Source organism: Sus scrofa, chromosome 3 (assembly GCF_054392235.1).
Source record: "Sus scrofa isolate SSC_HxYL_T2T_F1_AM1 chromosome 3, Sscrofa_HxYL_maternal_Yorkshire_Landrace_v2.0, whole genome shotgun sequence".
Classification (NCBI taxonomy): Eukaryota; Metazoa; Chordata; class Mammalia; order Artiodactyla; family Suidae; genus Sus; species Sus scrofa.
In genome coordinates this window covers 108,372,308-108,393,609 of record NC_139385.1, presented here as the reverse complement: position 1 = coordinate 108,393,609, position 21,302 = coordinate 108,372,308, and the positions used below count along the sequence as shown (strand labels likewise).

The 21,302-nt window shown below is 42.1% G+C and overlaps 1 protein-coding gene and 1 long non-coding RNA gene across 3 annotated transcripts in view; one reads left to right on the top strand and one right to left on the bottom strand.

Moving 5' to 3' along the window:
* Nucleotides 1–21,302, top strand: part of SLC3A1 (solute carrier family 3 member 1) — a 43,843-nt gene that overhangs the window by 1,398 nt on the left and 21,143 nt on the right. Inside the window, 5 exon segments of one of the 2 annotated variants that reach the window (NM_001123042.1) lie at nucleotides 3,779–3,881; nucleotides 5,441–5,893; nucleotides 8,844–9,023; nucleotides 9,133–9,287; nucleotides 16,065–16,190. In NM_001123042.1, the coding sequence (NP_001116514.1) occupies nucleotides 5,473–5,893; nucleotides 8,844–9,023; nucleotides 9,133–9,287; nucleotides 16,065–16,190 (882 nt within the window). In that variant the 5' untranslated portion in view covers nucleotides 3,779–3,881; nucleotides 5,441–5,472. 2 annotated transcript variants of the gene reach the window in all.
* LOC146404833 (uncharacterized) overlaps nucleotides 2,060–21,302 on the bottom strand; it is a 1,439,763-nt gene continuing 1,420,520 nt past the window's right edge. Inside the window, exon 3 of the long non-coding RNA XR_014842033.1 lies at nucleotides 2,060–2,193. This is a non-coding gene — a long non-coding RNA (uncharacterized LOC146404833). The remainder of the gene's footprint in view (nucleotides 2,194–21,302) is intronic.

Sequence of the window (21,302 nt, the reverse complement as noted above, 5' to 3'; positions counted from 1 at the left end):
GAGGCACCTTAACTGATCTCTACCACCTGACTGGTAGGCTCCAAATGCGAGGTTCTTTATTTTTTTCCAATGGAAGATTACTACATATTTATTATAGAAAAATCCTAAAAAGTTTAAAGAACATAATGAGTATCACCCATATCTTAGAACTCAGAGATTAAACTCTAAATATATTTTCTATTAGGACCTCATAAATATACATGAAATTTATTTTATCCTGCATTTTTCCCACTCAACACAATAATGTGGGACTTCTTTCATGTCATCAAAAATCTTTAAAAATATGCTCAATGACTAATATTCTCTAACATGGATGTATGATAATTTATTTAGCTAGTCTTGTGTCATTGAACATTTTGGTTGTTTTCCATTTTTTTTTTTTTTCCTGCACCCGGGCATGTGGAAGTTCCCCTGGCCAGGGATCGTACCCATGCCATAGCAATAACCAGAGACACAAGCAGTGACAACACCAGGTCCTTTACCTGCTGAGTGAGCCACGAGAGAACTCCCTCTGATATTTTTAATTATAAATAACACTGTAGTTAATAAGCCTTGTTATCTATAAATTTTTGTCCCTGTTCTGGACTGTTTTCTTAAGGTAGAGTTTTGGATGTGGAATTGCTCAGTTAAAGAATATGAATATTTTCTCTCCTCTCTTTATTTCAAAAGTCGTAAGTATTGAGGACAAATAACTCGGGGTAAAGTGAAAAGTAAATGTCCCAGGATTATCATCCTCATTCTTTCACTCTCAGTCTCCAGGCAACCACTAGCTGAAATTTAATGCATGCATAAATGTGTGTGCTATTTTTTCCCATGTAATTCTGATTATATTATACATACTCTCTATATCACATTGTCTAACATCACTTACTAACTAATCTTTCTTTTCCTCACTGATTTCTTTATTTTTCACATTCTAAATTCTCTTCCCTGTAGGGAATAAGGGTCTATTTTTGATGACTCCAAACTATTCAATTGATCTTTTGAACTATCCCTATTTATTTATTTATTTATTTATTTTCATAGCTGCATCCATGGCTTATGGAGGTTCCCGGCCAGGGATTGAATCTGAGCCATAGCTGCAACCTACAGCCCAGCCGTGGCAATGCCGGATCCTTTTACCCACTGCATCAGGCGGAGGATGGAGCAGCAGCCTGAGATGCTGCAGTTGGTTTCTTAACCCTCTGAGCCACAACAGGAACTCGGAACTATTTCTCTTTAGGATGGACTCTTTTTCATTTTTCTTGAGGTTTTTATTTTAAAATCTGATTTAGCCTCATTTATTATTCTGAAAATGTTAAAACTCATGATACACATTGCCAAATTATTTTCCATAATTATTACATCAATTTACACTGGATTCTTGCTAGTACTATTATCTTTTAGAAGTTCTTTGCTGATGTGATTGAAGATGCTTATTTATTTCTCTAACATTAGTGAGTTGATTGGTGTGAAATGTATGTTTACATTTTTTCCAGGTTTTCTACTGACATTTATATTTTGATATTATGAAATTTCATATGTGTGTACATAGTGTCTAACACTATGTACACACTTTAATGTTAAAAACGTAAGTTCTTTGCCATATTTATTACCAACATATTTCCTGGTTTCTCAAATGCTCTTCAATTAGTATGTTTTATGATATAATAAACTCAGAAATTTTATTCAGTCAATTCAAGCAATTTTCTTTGGTAATTGCTTTTATTGTTTAAAAAAAAAAATCCTCTCACCAAAGACCAGATAATTATTCCAGATTGCTTTTCAAAAGATTCTAGTTTGCATTTTCTGGAAGTTCAAAGTATTTTTGTCATTACTTTTACTTTAAATAAAATGGGGAAAAGTCAAAATGGAATATTTCTGTCATGAAAGTATATTGTTACGATGTGGAGTTTTCTTTGCATTTGTATGAATAAATACTTAGAACTTAAGGACATAATTAGAAGTTATTTTTATAATTTAAAATTATTTTTAAACTATAGGTATTTTTGCATATTGTTTTTTCCCAAATAGTGAGTACATTTCAAGAATATCTTCTGAAAAAAAAAAAAAAAAAAAAGGACTTCCCGTGTGGCTCACAACATAACTACTCGGCGTTGCTTCTACAGTGGCTGTGGCTCGACCCCTAGCCTGGGAACCTCCATATGCCGCAGGTGCGGCCACTTGTTTAAAAAAAAGAAAAAGAATTATCTTCTGTTGTGAAAATTACCATTATACGTTGGAGAGAGAAAGCAATTTGAAGATACAAGAGTTAAAGTCCTTTAAGTTTTTAAAAAATATACAAAATATGCATAATAATAATGAGAGATGCCACTTATTGGATGCATTCAATGAGCTAGGTGTTGGGATTTATACATTTTTGTTTGTTTGTTTGTTTTGTCTTTTTCTAGGGCTGCATCCGAGGCATATGGAGGTTCCCAGGCTAGGGGTCTAACGAGCTGTAGCTGCCAGCCTATGCCACAGCCACAGCAACTCGGGATCCGAACCACAGCTCACAGCAATGCCAGATCCCAACCCACTGAGCGAGGCCAAGGATCGAACTCGCAACCTCATGGTTCCTAGTCGGATTTGTTAACCACTAAGCCACAATGGGGACTCCTGGATTTATACTTTTTAAAAATAACTTGTCCAAAATCAAATAGCTCATTCTTCTGTACCAATTGCTGCTCCTAAGCCACTCTACAAAATAACAGTAATATTAGAAATTCATATAACTTTCCTTATTTAAAAGAAAAAATTCTTATTTGATCAAATGAGTCATAGATTTGTTTATTTTATGTGTCACTAATTAATCAGAAGCCATGACTCATCACATTCCCTTAAGGCTTTCATAGTCTTAGGAACGCACACCTACTTTAATGTAGTTTCCTCAGGGTTGCAAATCTGTACTTCATACTTGTCAAATATTAAACAACTCTTTTAGTGCTTGTATTAAGAATGGTTTACCTATAATAAAGCACTTGAACCTGCTAGATATGGAATTCCCCATTCTGCCACCCTCACTTTGGAAAGGGCTTCCAAGAATGGATAGCCATTTCCTTTTCTGAAAATCAGTAACAAGACTGAAGGCAGGAATTCCCATTGTGGCTCAGCAGAAACAAATCTAACTAGAATCCATGAGGATGCAGGTTTGTTTTTTTTTGTTTGTTTTTTTTTTTTGTCTTTTTTTTTGTTGTTGTTGTTGCTATTTCTTGGGCCGCTCCCGCGGCATATGGAGGTTCCCAGGCCAGGGGTTGAATCGGAGCTGTAGCCACCGGCCTACGCCAGAGCCACAGCAACGCGGGATCCGAGCCGCGTCTGCAACCTACACCACAGCTCACGGCAAAGCCGGATTGTTAACCCACTGAGCAAGGGGCAGGGACCGAACCCGCAACCTCATGGTTCCTAGTTGGATTCGTTAACCACTGCGCCACGACGGGAACTCCCAGGATGCAGGTTTGATCCCTGGCCTCGCTCAGTGAGTCAAGAATCTGGTGTTGCTGTGAGCTGTGGTGTAGGTCTCAGATGTGGCTCGGATCTTGCGTTGCTATGGCGCTGTGGTGTGGGAGGGCAGCTACAGCTCCGATTGGACCCCTAGCATGGGAACCTCCAAATGCTTTTTAGGGTGAGGCCCTAAAAAGAACAAAAAAAAAAAAAAAAAGAAAAAAGGAAAGAAAGAAAAGACTGAAGGCAGCTGGGGTCAAACTGAACATGCAGATAGATATTGATCGGGTTGGTTTGAACTGAGATAGAATAAAATAGCTTCAGTAACAAAGGTGATGTTGTTTTCTGTCTCCAGATCCTCTTGCTTTTGCATTTGTAGGAAGAGACCTTCAAAACAAAAAGTAAAGAAAAGGAGGTTTTCACTTGGAAAATTTGGTGTTTCTTTTTTGCACAACCAGGTAAAAAAAAAAAATAATAATAAGCGTTATTTGTCATAAAATGTACGTAACATAAAATTTATCACTTTAAGAATCTCTAAGTGGGAGTTCCTGTTGTGGCGCAGTGGAACAAATCTGACTAGCATCCATGAGGACTTAGGTTCGAACTGTGGCCTTGCTCAGTGGGTTAAGGATCCGGCATTGCCGTGAGCTGTGGTGTAGGTTGCAGACATGGCTCAGATTCTACATTGCTGTGGCTGTGGTGTAGGCTGGTGGCTTATAGTTCCAATTCAACCCCTAGTCTGGGAACCTCCATATGCCATGGGTGCAGTCCTAAAAAGATAAATAAAATAAAATAATATAATAAAATAAAAAGAATCTATAAGTGTACAATTAAGTGGCATATAGTGCATTTACATTGGTGTCCAACCACCTCCAGAACTTTTTTCCTCATCCCAAATGGACTTTGTACTCATTAAATAAGAACTCCCCACTCACCCTCTCCCCTCCTTCCGACTCCTGGTAACTACCCTTCTGCTCTCTGTCTCTATGAATTTGTCTAGGTCCCTCATATAAGTGGACTCAGACATACCTGTCCTTTTGTGTCTGGCTTCCTTGGTATAATGTATTCAAGGTTCATCATACTGTAGCACGTGTCAGAATTTCATTCCTTTTTTTATATGGCACATTTTTTTGCCCTTTCATCCATTGTTGGACACTTGGCTTGTTTCTACCTTTTTCTTTTACCCCCCCCCCTTTTAAGACTGCCCCTGAGGCATATGGAAGTTCCCAGACTAGAGGTCACATCAGAGCTGCAGCTGGGGGGCCTACCCCACAGCCACTACAGCACGGGATCCCAGCCCTTTCGACCTACACCACAGATCACTGCAATGTCAGATCCTTAATCCACTGAGCCAGGGATCAAACCTGCACCCTCATGGATACTAGTGGGGTTCTTAACCCACTGAACCACAATGGGAACTACTTGTTTCTACCTTTTGGCTCTCGTGAATAATGCTGCTGTGAACATCTGTGTACTCAATCAAGTAACATCTTAAATTTCTTTCTTTCTTTTGTCTTTTTAGGGCCTTACCAGGGGCATATGGAGGTTCCCAGGCTAGGGGTCCAATTGGAGCTGTAGCCTCCAGCCTACACCACAGCCACGCAGGATCGGAGACACATCTGCAACCTACACCACAGCTCACGGCAACACCAGATCCTTAACCCACTGAACAAGGCCAGGGATCAAACCTGCATCCTCGTGGATACTAGTCGTGTACATTAACTGGTGAGCCATGACGGGAACTCCAACATCTTAAATTTCAATGGCACCCTATCCCCTCTTCCCATCTCCCCTCCTTTATGCCCCCCAACCCCCGTCCCAGCCCAGATGGGAATCCATCTGTATTGTGAGTGTAGCAACATCACAGGTGTAAAGAGAATTTTTTAAAACCTCCTTCATCTTTACCCTTTATTCCTTGGCTGGACAAAGTCCAGCCAGGCTTATTTATAAACCACACAACGCTCATTAACATGACCAAGCATTTCAGCAAGTTCCCTCCTCACCTTTGTTACTGCAGGAAGGCGCTCTGCTGGGATAAGATTGTGAGACATGGCTGAAGATAAAAGCAAGAGAGGCTCCATTGGAATGAGTCTGAAGGGCGGCCAGACAAACAATGGGTTTGTCCAAAATGAAGACATCCGGGAGAGGGACCCAAACCCAGAGGACCGGCAGCAGCACAATGCCGTGGACATGCTTGGCCCTGGGGATCCGGACTTGAAGGATATCCGGCCCTACGCGGGGATGCCCAAGGAGGTGCTGTTCCAGTTCTCAGGCCAGGCACGCTACCGGGTGCCCCGGGAAGTCCTCTTCTGGCTCACAGTGGCTTCTGTGCTTGCGCTCATCGCAGCCACCATCTCCATCATCGCCATCTCTCCAAAGTGCCTGGACTGGTGGCAGGCAGGGCCCATGTACCAGATCTACCCAAGGTCTTTCAAGGACAGCGACAAAGACGGGAACGGAGATCTGAAAGGTGCGTGTCTTGAAACTTTTGGGCGGGGCCGGAAGGAGGTTGCTTTAGGGCTCTTCCAGTCTTGGAAAACGAATCATGCCTGGGTTGTGGGGTAAGCACATTCCATCCAGTATGACTGGTTATGTTTCTCCTTGTTTATGATATTTTAAAAAGCCACTCTGCAGAACCCAGCAATCCTTCCCATATGATGAAAGGTCGCTTGCTGGGGCCCTTTGAGCCCCAAAGAGGTGTTCTGTTTATTATCCACTATGGACCCATGCGTAGTTGGTCAGTTTCTTATGTGGGCAAGTTTTCTCCTGAAATGTGCCCTGTTTCTGTGCACTTTAGGGTAGGTTATCTCGGAGTGACTAGAATTCTTTTCCCCGTGTGTGCAGTGGCTAGCTTGACAATCTGGTGGAGAGTTTCTTATTAGGGAACAAAGCGTAAAATGCTATTTTAGAAAAAGATTGAATGATGTCTTTAAAAAGCCTGAGTCTTTAAAGCTTACATCCTGAGGAATGAAGAAAAGAAAAAAAGGCATAGAGCGGGTTGGTCATTACTTAAATTAAGGATTATTTCAAACAACATCTGTATTAATCAAAAAAAGTTTAAAAAAAGTTTTTTACAGTTATGCTAATAATTTTCTAGTGTGTTATGTGTAGAACATCCTTACAATTTATTGCTCAAACAAGGACGGAGACCAAACACAAGAACTGTCCCCTGCAGATTGGTTGATGTGGTTATCCTAGTTAAGGGCAACAATAAGAAACCAATAAACTAATAACTTTTGGTAGTGATACTTGGTTTGAAGAAGACAAAACAATGATTTAATAGAGTGTGGGAGGTGGAAATGAACATAATTGACCTGTAACATGTTACAAATCCTCTCTTGAAATCAACTTTCCTTAATAACTATTAAGAAGAGGCTTTTCTTTTTCACACTCTGTCCTTTTCTCTCTTGAAAATCATCCTGTATCTTAACCAACTGAAATATTATCTGTCCTTCAAGATGCAGTTCAAACCCACTTCCTTCTTTAATCTTTAACCTCCCTATCAGAGGGTGCGCCTCCCTCCTTAGAGCTTAGAGCTCCTGCGGTGCTTCGGATTGTGTTTGTGGCACCCCTGATGCTCAGGACAGAAATATCTTAGCTTAGCTTGATAGCATATCTTATCTGGGTGACTTTCCTTCTAATCCCCAACCTCCTCCCTACTGCCCCCAACCCCGCGTGGTCCTAGCACCTGCTGCTTCTTGCCAAGTAAGTGCTTGGGCAAGTGAAAGATACACACCGCCACTTCCCGGCCCTGCTTGTGTTTTCTCCTTCTAGATATACCTCAAATTCCTGTGCCCAGGGTGGCTTCTAATCACCTCTCACAGTTGTCACTTCCAGTAACTTGTCCTTGAAGGACTGGCTGATTCCTGTGATCAGTAGGTACTTTTCCATGAGGTTGAGGGGGATTTGTTGTGATACTTCGAAGAAATCATTTCAGGTTTCAGTCTGGTTTTGGCGGTTACCTTCTTCCCCTGGAGTGTGGGCCTGGGATCCTATGTTTACTTTGTATCTGTTCAGCCTCCCTGTTTTTATCATCCTGTTCCTTGGTACCTGTTCTTGATATAAGGTATGGCTATTCTGACTTAAATCAAAATTCTTTTGTTACCTGTTAACGCTCTGTGATGCTCACAGCCACCCACGAGTGGGAACTGAGGTATAACGCAGGCAAAAATAAGCAGCCTGTTATGGGGAAGAGCCTCCAGGTCAGGGGACTTTGTGCTTTGGCCTCAGTGACCTCTGATAGGCTCAGGTTGTAGGAAGCCGCATAGAATTCCACAGAAAGTTAGGGAGACTGAACGAGAAACTCACCTCTGACTCAGCATTTAGGACTTTGAACTGGAAACAAAAGCCCCACATTATTTCCTAATTATCCTAAGAGGTCCCAAGTACAAAGAGTTTCATTCCTCTATTTCTTCTCAGTCAAGTCTAGAATTCTCTTTTGTATAAATTCACGGCTTCTGCACTGGCTGAAGGAAATAGAATGTGAACACAGAGGTACTGGTCAGTTGTCTAGGAGCCACATTTAAAAAGTATAAGAGGAGTTCCTTGGTGGTACAGTGGGTTAAGGATCCAGCATTGTCATTGCTGTGGTTTGAGTCACTGTTGTGAGGGTTTGATCCCTGACCCTGGAACTTCCCAATGGCCTGGGCGTGGCCAAAATAAAATACAATAAAAAGTAAAAGAGAAACAAGTAAAATTAATGTTAATAATATACTTTGTTTAATCCAACATATCCACTGTATCATTTTAATGTATAATCAATATAAAAATATGAATGAGCTATTTTACATTCTTTTCTTTTCATATTGGATCTTCCAAGTGCTTGATAGTCACGTGTGGCAAGTGTCTTCACACTGCCCAGCAGCCTAGAGATGTGATCATCAGGGGTCCTGTACGATTCTTCTTTGTACCTTGATACTTAGTCCAGCATCTGGCCTGGATTAGGTATTCGAAAACCATGCATAAGATGAATTAATAATACTGTAGTCTTGGTTTTAAATGTAAAATACGAACAAGCCACAGACGTTTTTAAAATGTTATGCATTGATGTTAAAGGTCAAAGGTTATTGCTAGAAGACGAATTTGCCGTGGTTTGTAGAACTAGTTCGCTCTTTGAATTTCCCCCAGATTCAACACAATTCCAAATATTTCTGTCTTGATCTAAAAACTTCCATCTTGGGCCTATTGCTTTTGTTTTTATTTTTATTTTATTTTATTTTATTTTACTTTTGGCCACACCAGAGGCATGTGAAAATTTCCAGGCCAGGGATCAAACCAGCGCCACAGCAGCGACCTGAGCCATGGCAGTGACAATGCTGGATCCTTAACCCAGGAATTCTGTATTCCTTTTATTTTTAATCCTTTAACTCAAAAAAAACCAAACTTTATTTATTTTTCATGGCTTTGACTTTTTTCTTCAGGTATTCAAGATAAGCTGGATTACCTCACAACTTTAAATATAAAAACTGTTTGGATTACTTCATTTTATAAGTCATCCCTTAAAGATTTCCGGTATGGTGTTGAAGATTTCCGAGAAATAGATCCCATTTTTGGAACAATGAAAGATTTTGAGAATCTGGTTGCAGCCATACATGATAAAGGTAAATTGGATGGAAGGTGGGTGGGATGAGTTGAGAAAAACATTTTTCTATATGTTATATTATTCTCATATAATCTTGGCCTAACATTTGAAATATTTTCACTCATTAGGTTTGAAATTAATAATTGATTTCATACCAAACCACACCAGTGATAAACATGCTTGGTTTCAGTTGAGTCGGACCCGGACAGGGAAATATACTGATTATTATATCTGGCATGACTGTACCCAGGAAGATGGTATAACTATACCACCCAACAACTGGGTAAGTACCGACGTGCTTGATTTACAGAAGGAAAATGGGCAGATCTTCATTGTTGAAACTGGTGATTTATAAGTCTCCCCTCCTTTTTTGGGCCATACCCACAGCGTGTGAGGGTTCCAGGGTCAGGGATCGAACCTGTGCCACACCCATTAATGCCCACCCTTAACCCACTGAGCCACCGGGGAACTCCTATAAAGTCCTTTTAAAGGAAAAAACTGATAGGTTAATTTTATGGGAAGAAGAACAAGTTCCCCAAAGAAATAGAAATAAAGTCTGAAGCCTGGTAATTGTATATAGAGATTTGGATTTTTCCCTTTGTTGTAGAGCCTGATGTGTTCTAGCAAATTAAAGCCTATACTTTCTGTTAGCCTCCCTTTCTTTTACTTCCAACCTCTGTCCAACTTAGACTCCAGGTCCTATTAGTTCAGTAACTGTCTTGCTATTCTCCAGACCCCTTGCCTTTCTGACTTTTTACTCCTCTGTCCGACAAAATACTAGCCATAAATGAACCCAACCATCTGTTTTCTCTTTGCCTGAACCTTAGTACTTGAGCCTCTGGACATTCATTGTCCTTGACTGAAGTGAGGCATCCAGTCTTTTGGGGAATTTTACTAAATCCAACTCATCCACATGCCCTCTCTCCTCTTCAGACATCCCACCTGCCTTCTCCCCATCTTTTCATTCTTGGCAGTAAATTCCACTTTGAAGAAAGACTAGAAGCTGTCAAATCAGCCTGCTGCCATTTCCAGCTCCTTTCTAGTCACTTCTTTTGCAGCAGAGGCCATGTCGCTCCTGTTTGTGTTACCAGATATACAGATAAAAATCCAGGGAGCCCAGTGAAATCTGAATTTTAAATAAACGATCTAATTTTTTAGTGGAAAATATTGCATGGGACCTACCTCTACTAAAAAAGTATTCATTGGCGTTACCTTTGTGGCTCAGCAGGTTACGAACCCAACTAGTAACCATGAGGATGTGGGTTCAGTCCCTGGCCTTGCTCGGTGGGTTAAGGATCCCACATTGCCATGAGCTGTGGTGTAGGTCGCAGACAAGGCTCAGATCTCGAGGTGCTATGGCTGTGGTGTACACTAGCGGCTACAGCTCTGATTTGACCCCTAGCCTGGAAACTCCCATATGCTGCAGGAAAGGCCCTAAAAAGCAAAAAAATAAAAATAAAAAATAAAAAAAAAATAAAAAGTTTCATTGTTTCCATGAGATTCAGATTTAACTGAGTGTCCTGAGTTTTATCTGGAGGTTCTACTCCTGGCCCAGGCCAGTCCCTCTGCCCACTCTAGTTCACCTTCTTTCCCCCTTTCTGCAGAGCTTTTATTTATTTATTATTTGTTTGTTTGTTTGTTTAGCCCTTTGGAGCTGTACCCATGGCATATGGAGGTTCCCAGGCTAGGGGTCTTATCAGAGCTACAGCTGCCGGCCTACACCATAGCCACAGCAACACGGGATCCGAGCAGCATCTGCAACCTACACTACAGCTCATGGCAACACTGGATCCCCAACCTACTGATCGAGGCCAGGGATCGAACTCACAACCTCACCATCACTAGTGAGATTCGTTTCCGCTGTGCCACAACAGCAACTTCTCTTTTTCTTTTTTGAAAGTATATTTAATTTACAATGTTTCGTCTGCAGAGCTTTTTACTCTGGCTCATCTCTTCCGACTCCAGTGCCTCCTCCTCTTTCCTTGACCTCCCTAAACATTTAAAGAGGCTGACTCCTGGGCATCAACTTTTAGGTGACCTGAAGGCACTCAGAGGACATGTGGTAAAGCCAACTGTGCAATCTTCTCCCCCAAACTCCAGTGGCACTAACATGCAGCCTGGTGAACAGGCCGTTAGCAAGTCCTGGCAGTTTCACATCCCGAATTTTTCTCCAGTCCACCACTTTTTAAAATGATAATGACATTAGCAAACATTTGCTAAATGTTTACTGTATGCCAGGGTCAGTGCTGAGAGTTTTATATTCATTAATTCATTTAATTCCCCCACAATCCTAAGAGTTAGGCTTTAATTCTTGTTTTGCACATGAACAGACTGAGGCAGAAAAAAAGTTAAATATTTTGCCCTGCTTCACATGGCTAATAGATGCAAGGGCTAAGGACTGGATTTGGTTACTCTATCTGCATGGTCTGTTTTTTGTTTGTTTGTTTGTTTGTTTTTTATCTTTTTGCCTTTTCTAGGGCCACACCTGCGGCATATGGAGGTTCCCAGGCTAGGGGTCTAATCAGAGCTGTAGCTGCCGGCCTGCGCCAGAGCCACAGCAACGCAGTATCCTAGCTGCGTCTGCGACCTACACCACAGCTCACAGCAATGCGAGATCCTTAACCCACTGAGCAAGGCCAGGGACCGAACCCGCAACCTCATGGTTCCTAGTCGGATTTGTTAACCACTGCGCCATGATGGGAACTCCTGTTTTTTTTTTTAATGGCTCCATCTGCAGCAGATGGAAGTTCTCAGGCTAGGAGTCAAATCATAACCATGCCGAAGCCTCAGCCGCAGCTCGTGGCCATGCCAAATCCATAACCCACTGAGCGAGGTCAGGGGTTGAACCTGTATCCTCACAGAGACAATGTCAGGTCCTTAACCTGCTGAGCCACAATGCAAACTCATGCACAGTCTGTTTTTACACTTTGCCACCCATATTTCAAACCCCACCATCTCTTGCCCATAGGCTGTAACAGCTGCATCTTTGGCAAGTAGATTTTCCATCTTTCTACCCACTCCACTGTAGCCAAGGTTGTATGTCTTTTTTTAAAGGTGATAGTTAATGCATACAAAAGTATATATAGCATATTATAGAAATATAAATACCTCCATACTACCGTGAAAAGGGGAGCGCTATTGAGAGCAAGTAACAAAGTGGATGAATCTCAGAATAACTATGCAGAGTGAAAGGAGCCAGACAAAAGATATTTTTTACTACTTTACATGAAATTCTAGAAAATTCATCTATTGTGACAGAAAGCAGATTAGTTGTTGTTTAGGGATGGGGGAGACAGGGAGGAGAGTGGGATTAGGAATTACAAAGGCTGGATATGTTCACAATTTTCACCATGGTGAGAGGTTCATGTGAATATATATATGCCAAACTGATCCAATTGTACACTTTAAATATGTGCACTTTATTTCCGTTATGCTTAGATAAAACTTTAAAAGTATGTACTATGTATCCAAGTTAAGGAAAATAATAGTAGAGTGAGCATCGATGAGCCCAAGGAAGAACTTGCCATCAGCCATAGTGCTGAACGCACCTGAGGGCTCCTCCCTGTCATGTCCCCAGGCCTCCTCGGAGAGGTAACCACTGACCTTGAATTGGGGGTTTTCCATGTCCTTGCTTTTTATTTTGCCTTACTACACATGTACATATTTTTTTAAAAAAAGTACTTAGTTCCTCTTTGTATGTGTGTGTGTGTTTAAGAGCTGCACTTGCAGCATATGGAAGTTCCCAGGGTAGGGGTTGGAATTGGAGCTACAGCTGCCAGCCTATGCCACAGCCACACAACAAGGGATCCAAGCTAAGTCTGCAACCTTCATCACAGCTCACGGCAATGCCACATCCTTAATTCACTGAGCAGGGCCAGGGATCGAACTCGCATCCTCATGGATACTAGTTGGATTGTTTCCACTCAGCCACTGCAGGAACTCCCTTAGTCTCTCCTGTTTTGAACATTATGAGCAAGCATCATGCTGTAGTCTTCTGCAACTGGATTTTTTTAACTTATTTTTTAAATATGCATTCATGTTGTTTCTGGTAGCTGTGGTTCATGCATTTTCACAGTTGTATGATAGTCTATTTTGTGAATAGTCCATGATTTACTTTATTCATTCCTCTGCTGATGGGCAGTTGGGCTATTTCTATTACTAACAATGTTTCTGGTGTGTTCACTATTACTAACAATGTTTTAAAAATTCTTGGGGAAATGGAGTTCCCGTCATGGCTCAGCAGGTTAAGAACCCAACATTGTGGGAGTTCCCATTGTGGTGCAGTGGAAACGAATCTGACTAGTATCCATGAGGATGCAGGTTCGATCCCTGGCCTTATACAGTGGGTGGGGGATCTGGCATTGTCGTGAGCTGTGGTGTAGGTCACAGATGTGGCTCAGATCTGGCCTTGCTGTGGTTGTGTGTAGACCAGTAGCTGCAGCTCTAATTTGGGAGCTTTCAAATGTCATGTATGTGGCCCTAAAAAAAAGAAACCCCAAAAACCCAATATAGCGTCTGTGAGGATGCAGGTTCAATCCCTGGCCTTTCTCAATGGATTAAGGATCTGGTGTTGCTGAAAGCTGCAGCGTAGGTCACAGCTGCAGCTCAGATCCAGTGTCTCCATAGCTATGGCATAGGCCTCAGATGCAGTTCCAGTTCAGTGCCTAGCCCAGGAACTTCCATATGCCACAGGTGCAGTTGTGTAAAGAAAAAAAATAAAATTTCCAGGAGTTCCCTGGTGGTCTAGCGCTTAGGATTCAGGGCTTTCAGTTTCAGATTCAGTCCCTGAGATACCACTTCAAGCTCTACATGCCGTGGCCAATAAATAAATAAAAATTCTCATTAATCTATTTCTGCTGGGGCACGTGGACAAGAGTTTCTTTAAGGAAAATGGCTAGGAGTGAAATTGCTGGGTACAGGATCCTGCATGCTCAGCGCTACAAGATAATGTCAAATCGATGATCAAAGTGGTTATACCAATTTATATCCCCTCCAACAGTATGAAAAATACATACTCTCAGAGTTTCCATTGTGGTTCAGTGATAACGAACTTGACTAGTATCCAAGAGGATTCGAGTTCGATGCCTGACCCTGCTCAGTGGATTAAGGATCTGGCGTTGCCCTGAGCTGGGGTACAGGTAGCAGACGTGACTTGGATTCCACTGTGGCTGTGGCTGTGGCTGGCAACTGCAGTTCTGATTTGACCCCTAGCCTGGGAACTCCATATGCTGAAGGTACAGCCCTAAAAAGACAAAAAAAAAAAAAAAGAAAAGACAGAGATGAAGAAAAATACATACCCTCATTAATTGCTGGTACTGCCAGATTTTGTAATTTTTACCAGGTGAACATAAATTGGTATCACGTTAAGGTATTAATTCTACATTTATCTAATTGCTAATGATTATTTATCAAATTACTAATTATTAATGTAGTCATTACCTAATGACTTAAGATGTTTATTGTTTTTTCATCCATTTATTTCCCGGAATTTCCATTTCTGGGAAACACCTGTTTATGGTTTCTTTCCCCAATTTTTTGTTGAAGTCTTTGTCCCTTTGCAGCAGATTCATGGAGTATTTTTTCAGTCTGCATACTGATCTTTTCTTGATTATGTATATGCCATACAAATCTTACCCTGGTTTGTATCCAGATGGACATTGAAGTGAGCTGCTTCCTGCAAAGACAGCATCTACTACTTAGCTTTGGCCAGTTGTTGCCATGGAAATGAGGACCCAGTGTGACTAGGACTTCCAACTAAAAAGAAAATATTTAGGAGTTCCCATTGTGGCGTAGCAGAAATGAATCCGACTAGTATCCATGAGGTTGCAGGTTCAATCCCTGGCCTCACTCAGTGGGTTAAGGACCTGGCATTGCCGTGAGCTGAGGTATAGGTCGCAGATGCGGCTTGGATCCCAGGTAGCTGTGGCTGTGGTGTAGGCTGACAACTGCAGCTCTGATTCGACCCTTAACCTGGGAACTTCCATGTGCCATGAGTGCAGCCCTAAAAAGCAAAAAGAAAAAGAAAATACTTATGCAAAATCCGGGTAAAGTCTTTAAATGTTGTCTAGATGTTCTCTTTAGCATGAATAAATGATCCAAGACAGAGCTCTGAGGAACCTTCACTTAAGGTACCTCAGGGGAGACTGAGAAGGAGTGATGAGAGATCTAGGAGGGCACCCAGGAAAGTCACATCACAGAGGCACGGATGCGAGTGTTACTAGAAGGAGGAGAGCAGCACCAGTGTCAAGCACTGCTGGGTCCCAGCACTTGAAGTTGCTAGATTTCTTTTATTCCTGAGGACTATAGGAATTTTGTGTTTGTTTTTTTTTTTTTAATTTTTTGTCTTTTGTCTTTTTGAGGCCACACCCATGGCATATGGAGGTTCCCAGGCTAGGGGTTCAATCGGAGCTGTAGCCGCCAGCCTACACCACAGCCACAGCAACACCGGATCCCAGCTGAGTCTGCGACCAACACCACAGCTCACAGCAATGCAGGATCCCTAACCCACTGCGTGAGGCCCGGGATTGAACCCTCATCCTCATGGATCCTATCGGGTTTGTTAACCACTGAGCCACGATGGGAACTCCAGGACTAAAAGAGTTTTAAATTGAATGATTCTGATACTTTTCTGAAGGCATAGTTTAAATTCTCTCTCTGGATTTAAGCTCCAAGACCAAGAGAATGTGTCTCTTTCCTCCTTTGATCATCATTTGCTTTTCTTCACCTACAGGAGTCCAGAGCCTGGACAGAAGGTCCAAGAAAATATATTAGAAATATCTACCCTTTCAGTTGCCCTTTGTCCTGCATTTGAGAGCTTTGATTTGATTCTGTCGTTGTGATGAACAGCTTCTACTGTACAAACACATCACAACCACCTCTGTCTGGCATTAGGCCAGCGGGTGGCATTATAAGGGAATTGAATTACATGGTGCTCTTCCCGGAAGGAAAATTCTAGTGCACTCAGTCTGCACGGGCTGGGGTGGCAACTATCATTTCTTTGTGGGCGATACCAACATATGAACCATTCTAAGTAACGGATGTACTATTTTCTGTTTGCTAGTTAAGTGTCTATGGAAACTCCAGTTGGCACTTTGATGAAATACGAAACCAATGCTATTTTCACCAGTTTTTGAAAGAGCAACCTGATTTAAATTTCCGCAATCCTGATGTTCAAGAAGAAATAAAAGTGAGTATAGACACCCACGCAGACCTCTCCACTACATGGGCGCTTGAGTGGTTATTCCACACACTTGATGTTGGACAGTAACTGTGTGGGCAAAATCCTTCTTAGATTAAGGGATCTGATGCACGTGTAGACTCTCAGATATGTTGGCAGCTCCTTCTTTCCTCTAACCCCGAATAATTGCAATGGAAGGGAAACACAAAAACCTATTACCCGACCTCTGAGGTGTCCTTCTGCCTGTGACAGCAAGCTGGTGCAGTGAAGTAGGCAGGAACGGGGGCTCCGGGTCCACGTCCTGTGTCTGGACCCAGCCCCACGGTTGGCTGCAAGAGGATTCTGGGTGAGTTCTTTGGCTTTTCTGAGTCTTGGATCCCCAGTCTATGAGACACGATTGATGGAAGTCTTTGTCTCAGGAACTTTTGGAACATTAGATAGGAGAACCCCTGCCAGCACTTCTGTATTCACTCAATAAATACTACCTTACTATCTGTTCTGTGCCAGGTCCTGTTCTAAGCACTGGGAAGGCAGCAGTGAGTAAAAGAAGCCCCGCCCTCAAGGAATTCCCAATATACTGAGGGGAAGGCAGACAATTAAGACCTAAATAGGGAGTTCCCATCATGGTGCAGCAGAAACAAATCTGACTAGTAATCATGAGGTTCGATCCCTTACCTTGCTCAGTGGGTTAAGGATCCAGTGTTGCCGTGAGCTGTGGTGCAGGTTGCAGAGGTGGCTCAGATCTGTCGTGGCTGTGGCTGTGGCTGAGGCTGTGGCCAGCAGCTGCAGCTCCAATTCAGCCCCTAGCCTGGGAACCTCCATATGCCACAGGTGCGGCCCTAAAACAAACAAACAAACAAAAAAAGAACTAAATATATAACACATCGGCACATTAGGTGGTGGTGAAGGCTTAGGGTAAATACCCTCGAAGTGCCAGAGAGGCATTGGCTCAGAGACACTGCTGTGATGAGGTCCCATTTACATAAAAACCTGGGTTTGTAAGGGATCCATGGGAATATCTGCAGGAAGAGGATTTCAGACCATGGAAGAGCAGCTGCCAAATTCTCTAGGGGAGACTGAGCTCCACGTGTTTCAGAAATGACCTGGGGGTTAGCGTGCATGGCTGCCTCATACAGCAGGGAAAGTTACAGGACGCTCAGTTAACTTTTAATTGCAGATAAACAATGCAGAGTGTAATATCTGAGACATTCTTCTACTAAAAAATTATTCATTGCTTATCTGAAATTAAAACTTAACTGGTTGTCCTGTATTTTAGCTGGCAACACTGCCAGAGCACTGCCATGAAATGAGGGAGAGAGGGAGCTGGGGTGCAAAGTGGAGGGTGAGGCTAATCCTGTGTCCCCTTGAATGCTCTTGTAAAGGATATATGTGAGCTGCTAATGATCCCTCTGTGGTCTGCACACAGGAGATTTCCCGCAGTGCCCCAGGTGAGAGCTGATGGGGCTCATACCTGGCTGGTGGCAGTTCCAACCATATGTGACACATAATTCACAATGAACATTTGCCAGGTAGTTGTTGTCATTGTTGCTGGTGCTATGGCTCTCATGGGCAAGAAATTAGGTAGTGGGGTAGTGTTCTCAGGTAGGTGGGGAGGAGACCTGAACAGAACAGGGAGGTGAGGGTCCCTTTCTACAGCTTACCTGTGAGCTAATGGAGAGCAGGCAGGCTGCCATGTTGGAGTCACTAAGGGACCTGCAACCCTTAGTTTGTTTTGTTTTGATTTTGGTTTTGTCTTTTTGCTTTTTTCTAGGGCCGCTCCTGTGGCACATGGAGGTTCCCAGGCTAGGGGTCGAATCGGAGCTGTAGCCGCTGGCCTACCCCACAGCCACAGCAATGTGGAGATCCAAGCTGTGTCTGCGATCTACACCACAACTCATGGCAACGCCAGATCCTTAACCCACTAAGAAAGGCCAGGGATTGAACCCGCAACCTCATGGTTCCTAGTTGGATTCTTTAACCACTGAGCCGCGACGGGAACTCCTGTTGTTGTTTTGTTTTTACATAACAGCTGTATTGAAGTATAATTCACATACCATAAAATTCACCTCTTTCAAATATATGTCAGTTGTTTTAGTATATTCATGAAGTTATGCAGGTATCACAACTAATTTTAGAACATTTTCATTACCCCCCCCAAAAAAAAACCCCATACCCATTAGAAGTTATTCCCCACAGTCCCTTCATTTTCTCCTTCAAGTTGTTCCCCTGGCAACCATTCATCTACTTTTTGTCTCTGTGGATATGCTTGTCCTGGACAGTTCGTATAAATGGAATCATATAGTATCTGTCTATATGTCTACAATATATCTCTATATTTAATCTATATTTAACTATTTGGGAAATGGTTTTTCAAAGCAACTGGAGTATTTTACCTTTTTACAGCAATGAATGAAGGCCCCAATTTTACTATATCCTCATGAATACTTGTTATTGTCTGTATTTTTTATCACAGTCATCTCAGTATGTGTGAAATGGTATTTCACTATAGTTTTGATTTGCATTTCCCAGTGGCTAATGATGTTGAGCATCTTCTCATGTGCTTATAGTTTATTTGTATATTTTCATTGGAGAAATGTCTATTCAAATCATTTGTCCATTTAAAAATTATATTTTTGTTGTTGTTGTTGTTGTTGTCTTTTTAGTTATTTCTTGGGCCGCTCCTGCGGCATATGGAGGTTCCCAGGCTAGGGGTCGAATTGGAGCTGTAGCCACTGGCCTACGCCAGAGCCACAGCAACGTGGGATCCGAGCCTCGTCTGCAACCTACACCACAGCTCACGGCAATGCCGGATCCTTAACCCACTGAGCAAGGGCAGGGACCGAACCCACAACCTCATGGTTCCTAGTTGGATTCGTTAACCACTGCGCCACGACGGGAACACCTATTTGTTTTTGTTGTTGAGTTGTAAGAGCTCTTTGCATATTCTGGATACATGATTTGCAGTTAATTTTCTTCCTTTCTATAGGCTATCTTTTCACTTTGTTATGGTACCCTTTGAAAATGCACAAGAGTTTTTCATTGTTATTATGTCCAACCTATTTTTTCTTTTCTTCCTTGTGCTTTTAGTGTCACATTTAAGAACCATTGCCTAATCCAAGGTCTTGAAGATTTAACTCATATGCTTTCTTTTAAAGATTTTGTAGTTTTAGCTCTTATGTTTAGATCTCTGATTCATTTTTTGTTCATTTTTCTATATAGTGAGAGGGCATTCAACTTCATTCTTTTGCATGTAACTGTCGATACATTTACCTCAGCAACATGTTTACAGAAGATTATTCTGTCACCATTGAACTGTCTTGGAACCCTTTTGAAAATCAATTGATCATAAATATTAGGGTTTATTTCTAGACTGTTAGTTCTGTTCCATTGGTCTGTATGTCTGTCCTTACGCCCAGTACCACACTGTCTGGACTATTGTAGTTTTATAGAAGGTTTTGAAATTGGGAAGTGTGAGCCCTGCAGATTTGTTCTTCTTTTTCAAGATTGTTTGGCTATTCTGGGTTCTTTACATTTCCCTAGAAATGTTATTATTTGCTTGTCAATTTCTGCAAAGAAGCCTGCTGGGATTGTATTGAATCTGTGGATTAGTCTGGGGGAGTATTTCACTCTTAACAATATTAAGTCTTCTGATCTACAGAATGTCTTTCCACTTAAGATCTCCTTTAATTTAGTTCAACAGTGTTTTCTAGTCTTGGGTGTACACGTCCTGTACTTCTTTGAGTAAGTATCTTCCTATAGACTCTTTAGTTCTAAGATTCTTTTTACTTTATAGGTGTGAGGTTTTCCAGAATTTAGAAGAATTGCTTTGAGATCTGGAGAAGTGGGCACCTTATCAAGGCTGTTTTGTCTCAGTTGGAGGAGGGGAGGAAGACACCGTCAGCTGACTCACTAGGGGTTATTTTTAAACTTCGCTGGTGGAGTGTGGCCTCTCCTCCGTCACTGAAGGTCATTTACATACCTCCCCCTCCCCCAGCACACTCTTATTAAGCCAAGTGTTTTACCTGGATCATCTCATTTAATGCTCAGAACAAGCCTCACTTAAGAGATCTCCAGACCATTTTACAGAGAAGGAAACTGAGGCTTAGAGAGGTGACATCAACCACCAAGGGGTTGAAGGAATAGGATTCAAACCCAAGCACTGAGATTCTGGAGTCCCCATTCTTTTCTTTTCTTTTGCTTTATTTGCTTTTCAGTGCCAGAAAAAAAAAAAAAAAAGTCTTGGTGAGAATATAAGTATTTTACTCAACTTGTTTGAAATATTCCCAGATCATAAAATCAATAGAAGAAATTACAAAAGGTAGTGCAAGTTTTTTTGTTTTTTTTGTTTTTTTTTTGTTTTTTTTCGCTTTTTAGGGCTGAACCCATTGCATATGGAGCTTCCCAGGCCGGGGGTTGAATTGGAGCAGTAGTTCCGAGCTGCATCTGTGAGCTATACCACAGCTCATGGCAACGCCAGATCCTTAACCCATTGAGTGGGACCAGGGATTGAACCTGCATCCTCATGGATACTAGTCAAGTGTGCTACCACTGAGCCACCACAGGAACTCCATGGAATCCCCATTCTTAACTACAACCCAACACCTGATGCGAGGCGAACTATCACTTTCTCTGTGTTTCACTTTTCATGCAGTTTTTTTTTGTTGTTGTTGTTTTTTGGGTTTTTGGTTTTTTTTTTTTTTTGTCTTTTTGCCTTTTCTTCGGCTGCTCCTGCAACATATGGAGGTTCCCAGGCTAGGGGTCCAATCGGAGCTGCAGCTGCTAATCTGCACCACAGCTCACAGCAACGCTGGATCCTTAACCCACTAAGCAAGGCCAGGGATCAAACCTGCAACCTCATGGTTCCTAATCGGATTCGTTAACCACTGAGCCACGACGGGAACTCGTCATGCAGTTTTTGAAAGGAGGTTTTCAATTGGAAATTCATATATAGGAGTAGAAACCAGTCGTTTTTTAGGCAGTGGGTTTCTCCAGGCTCCTTGTGGCAATATTGATGGATTGTCTGGAGATGTTTAGACAAGTGTGATAAATTCTGCCAAGATGTGCCAGCAACGCCTTAATTCTTCTTTGGCAAACCCAGCTGCTCTCTTGCCAGCATCCGAG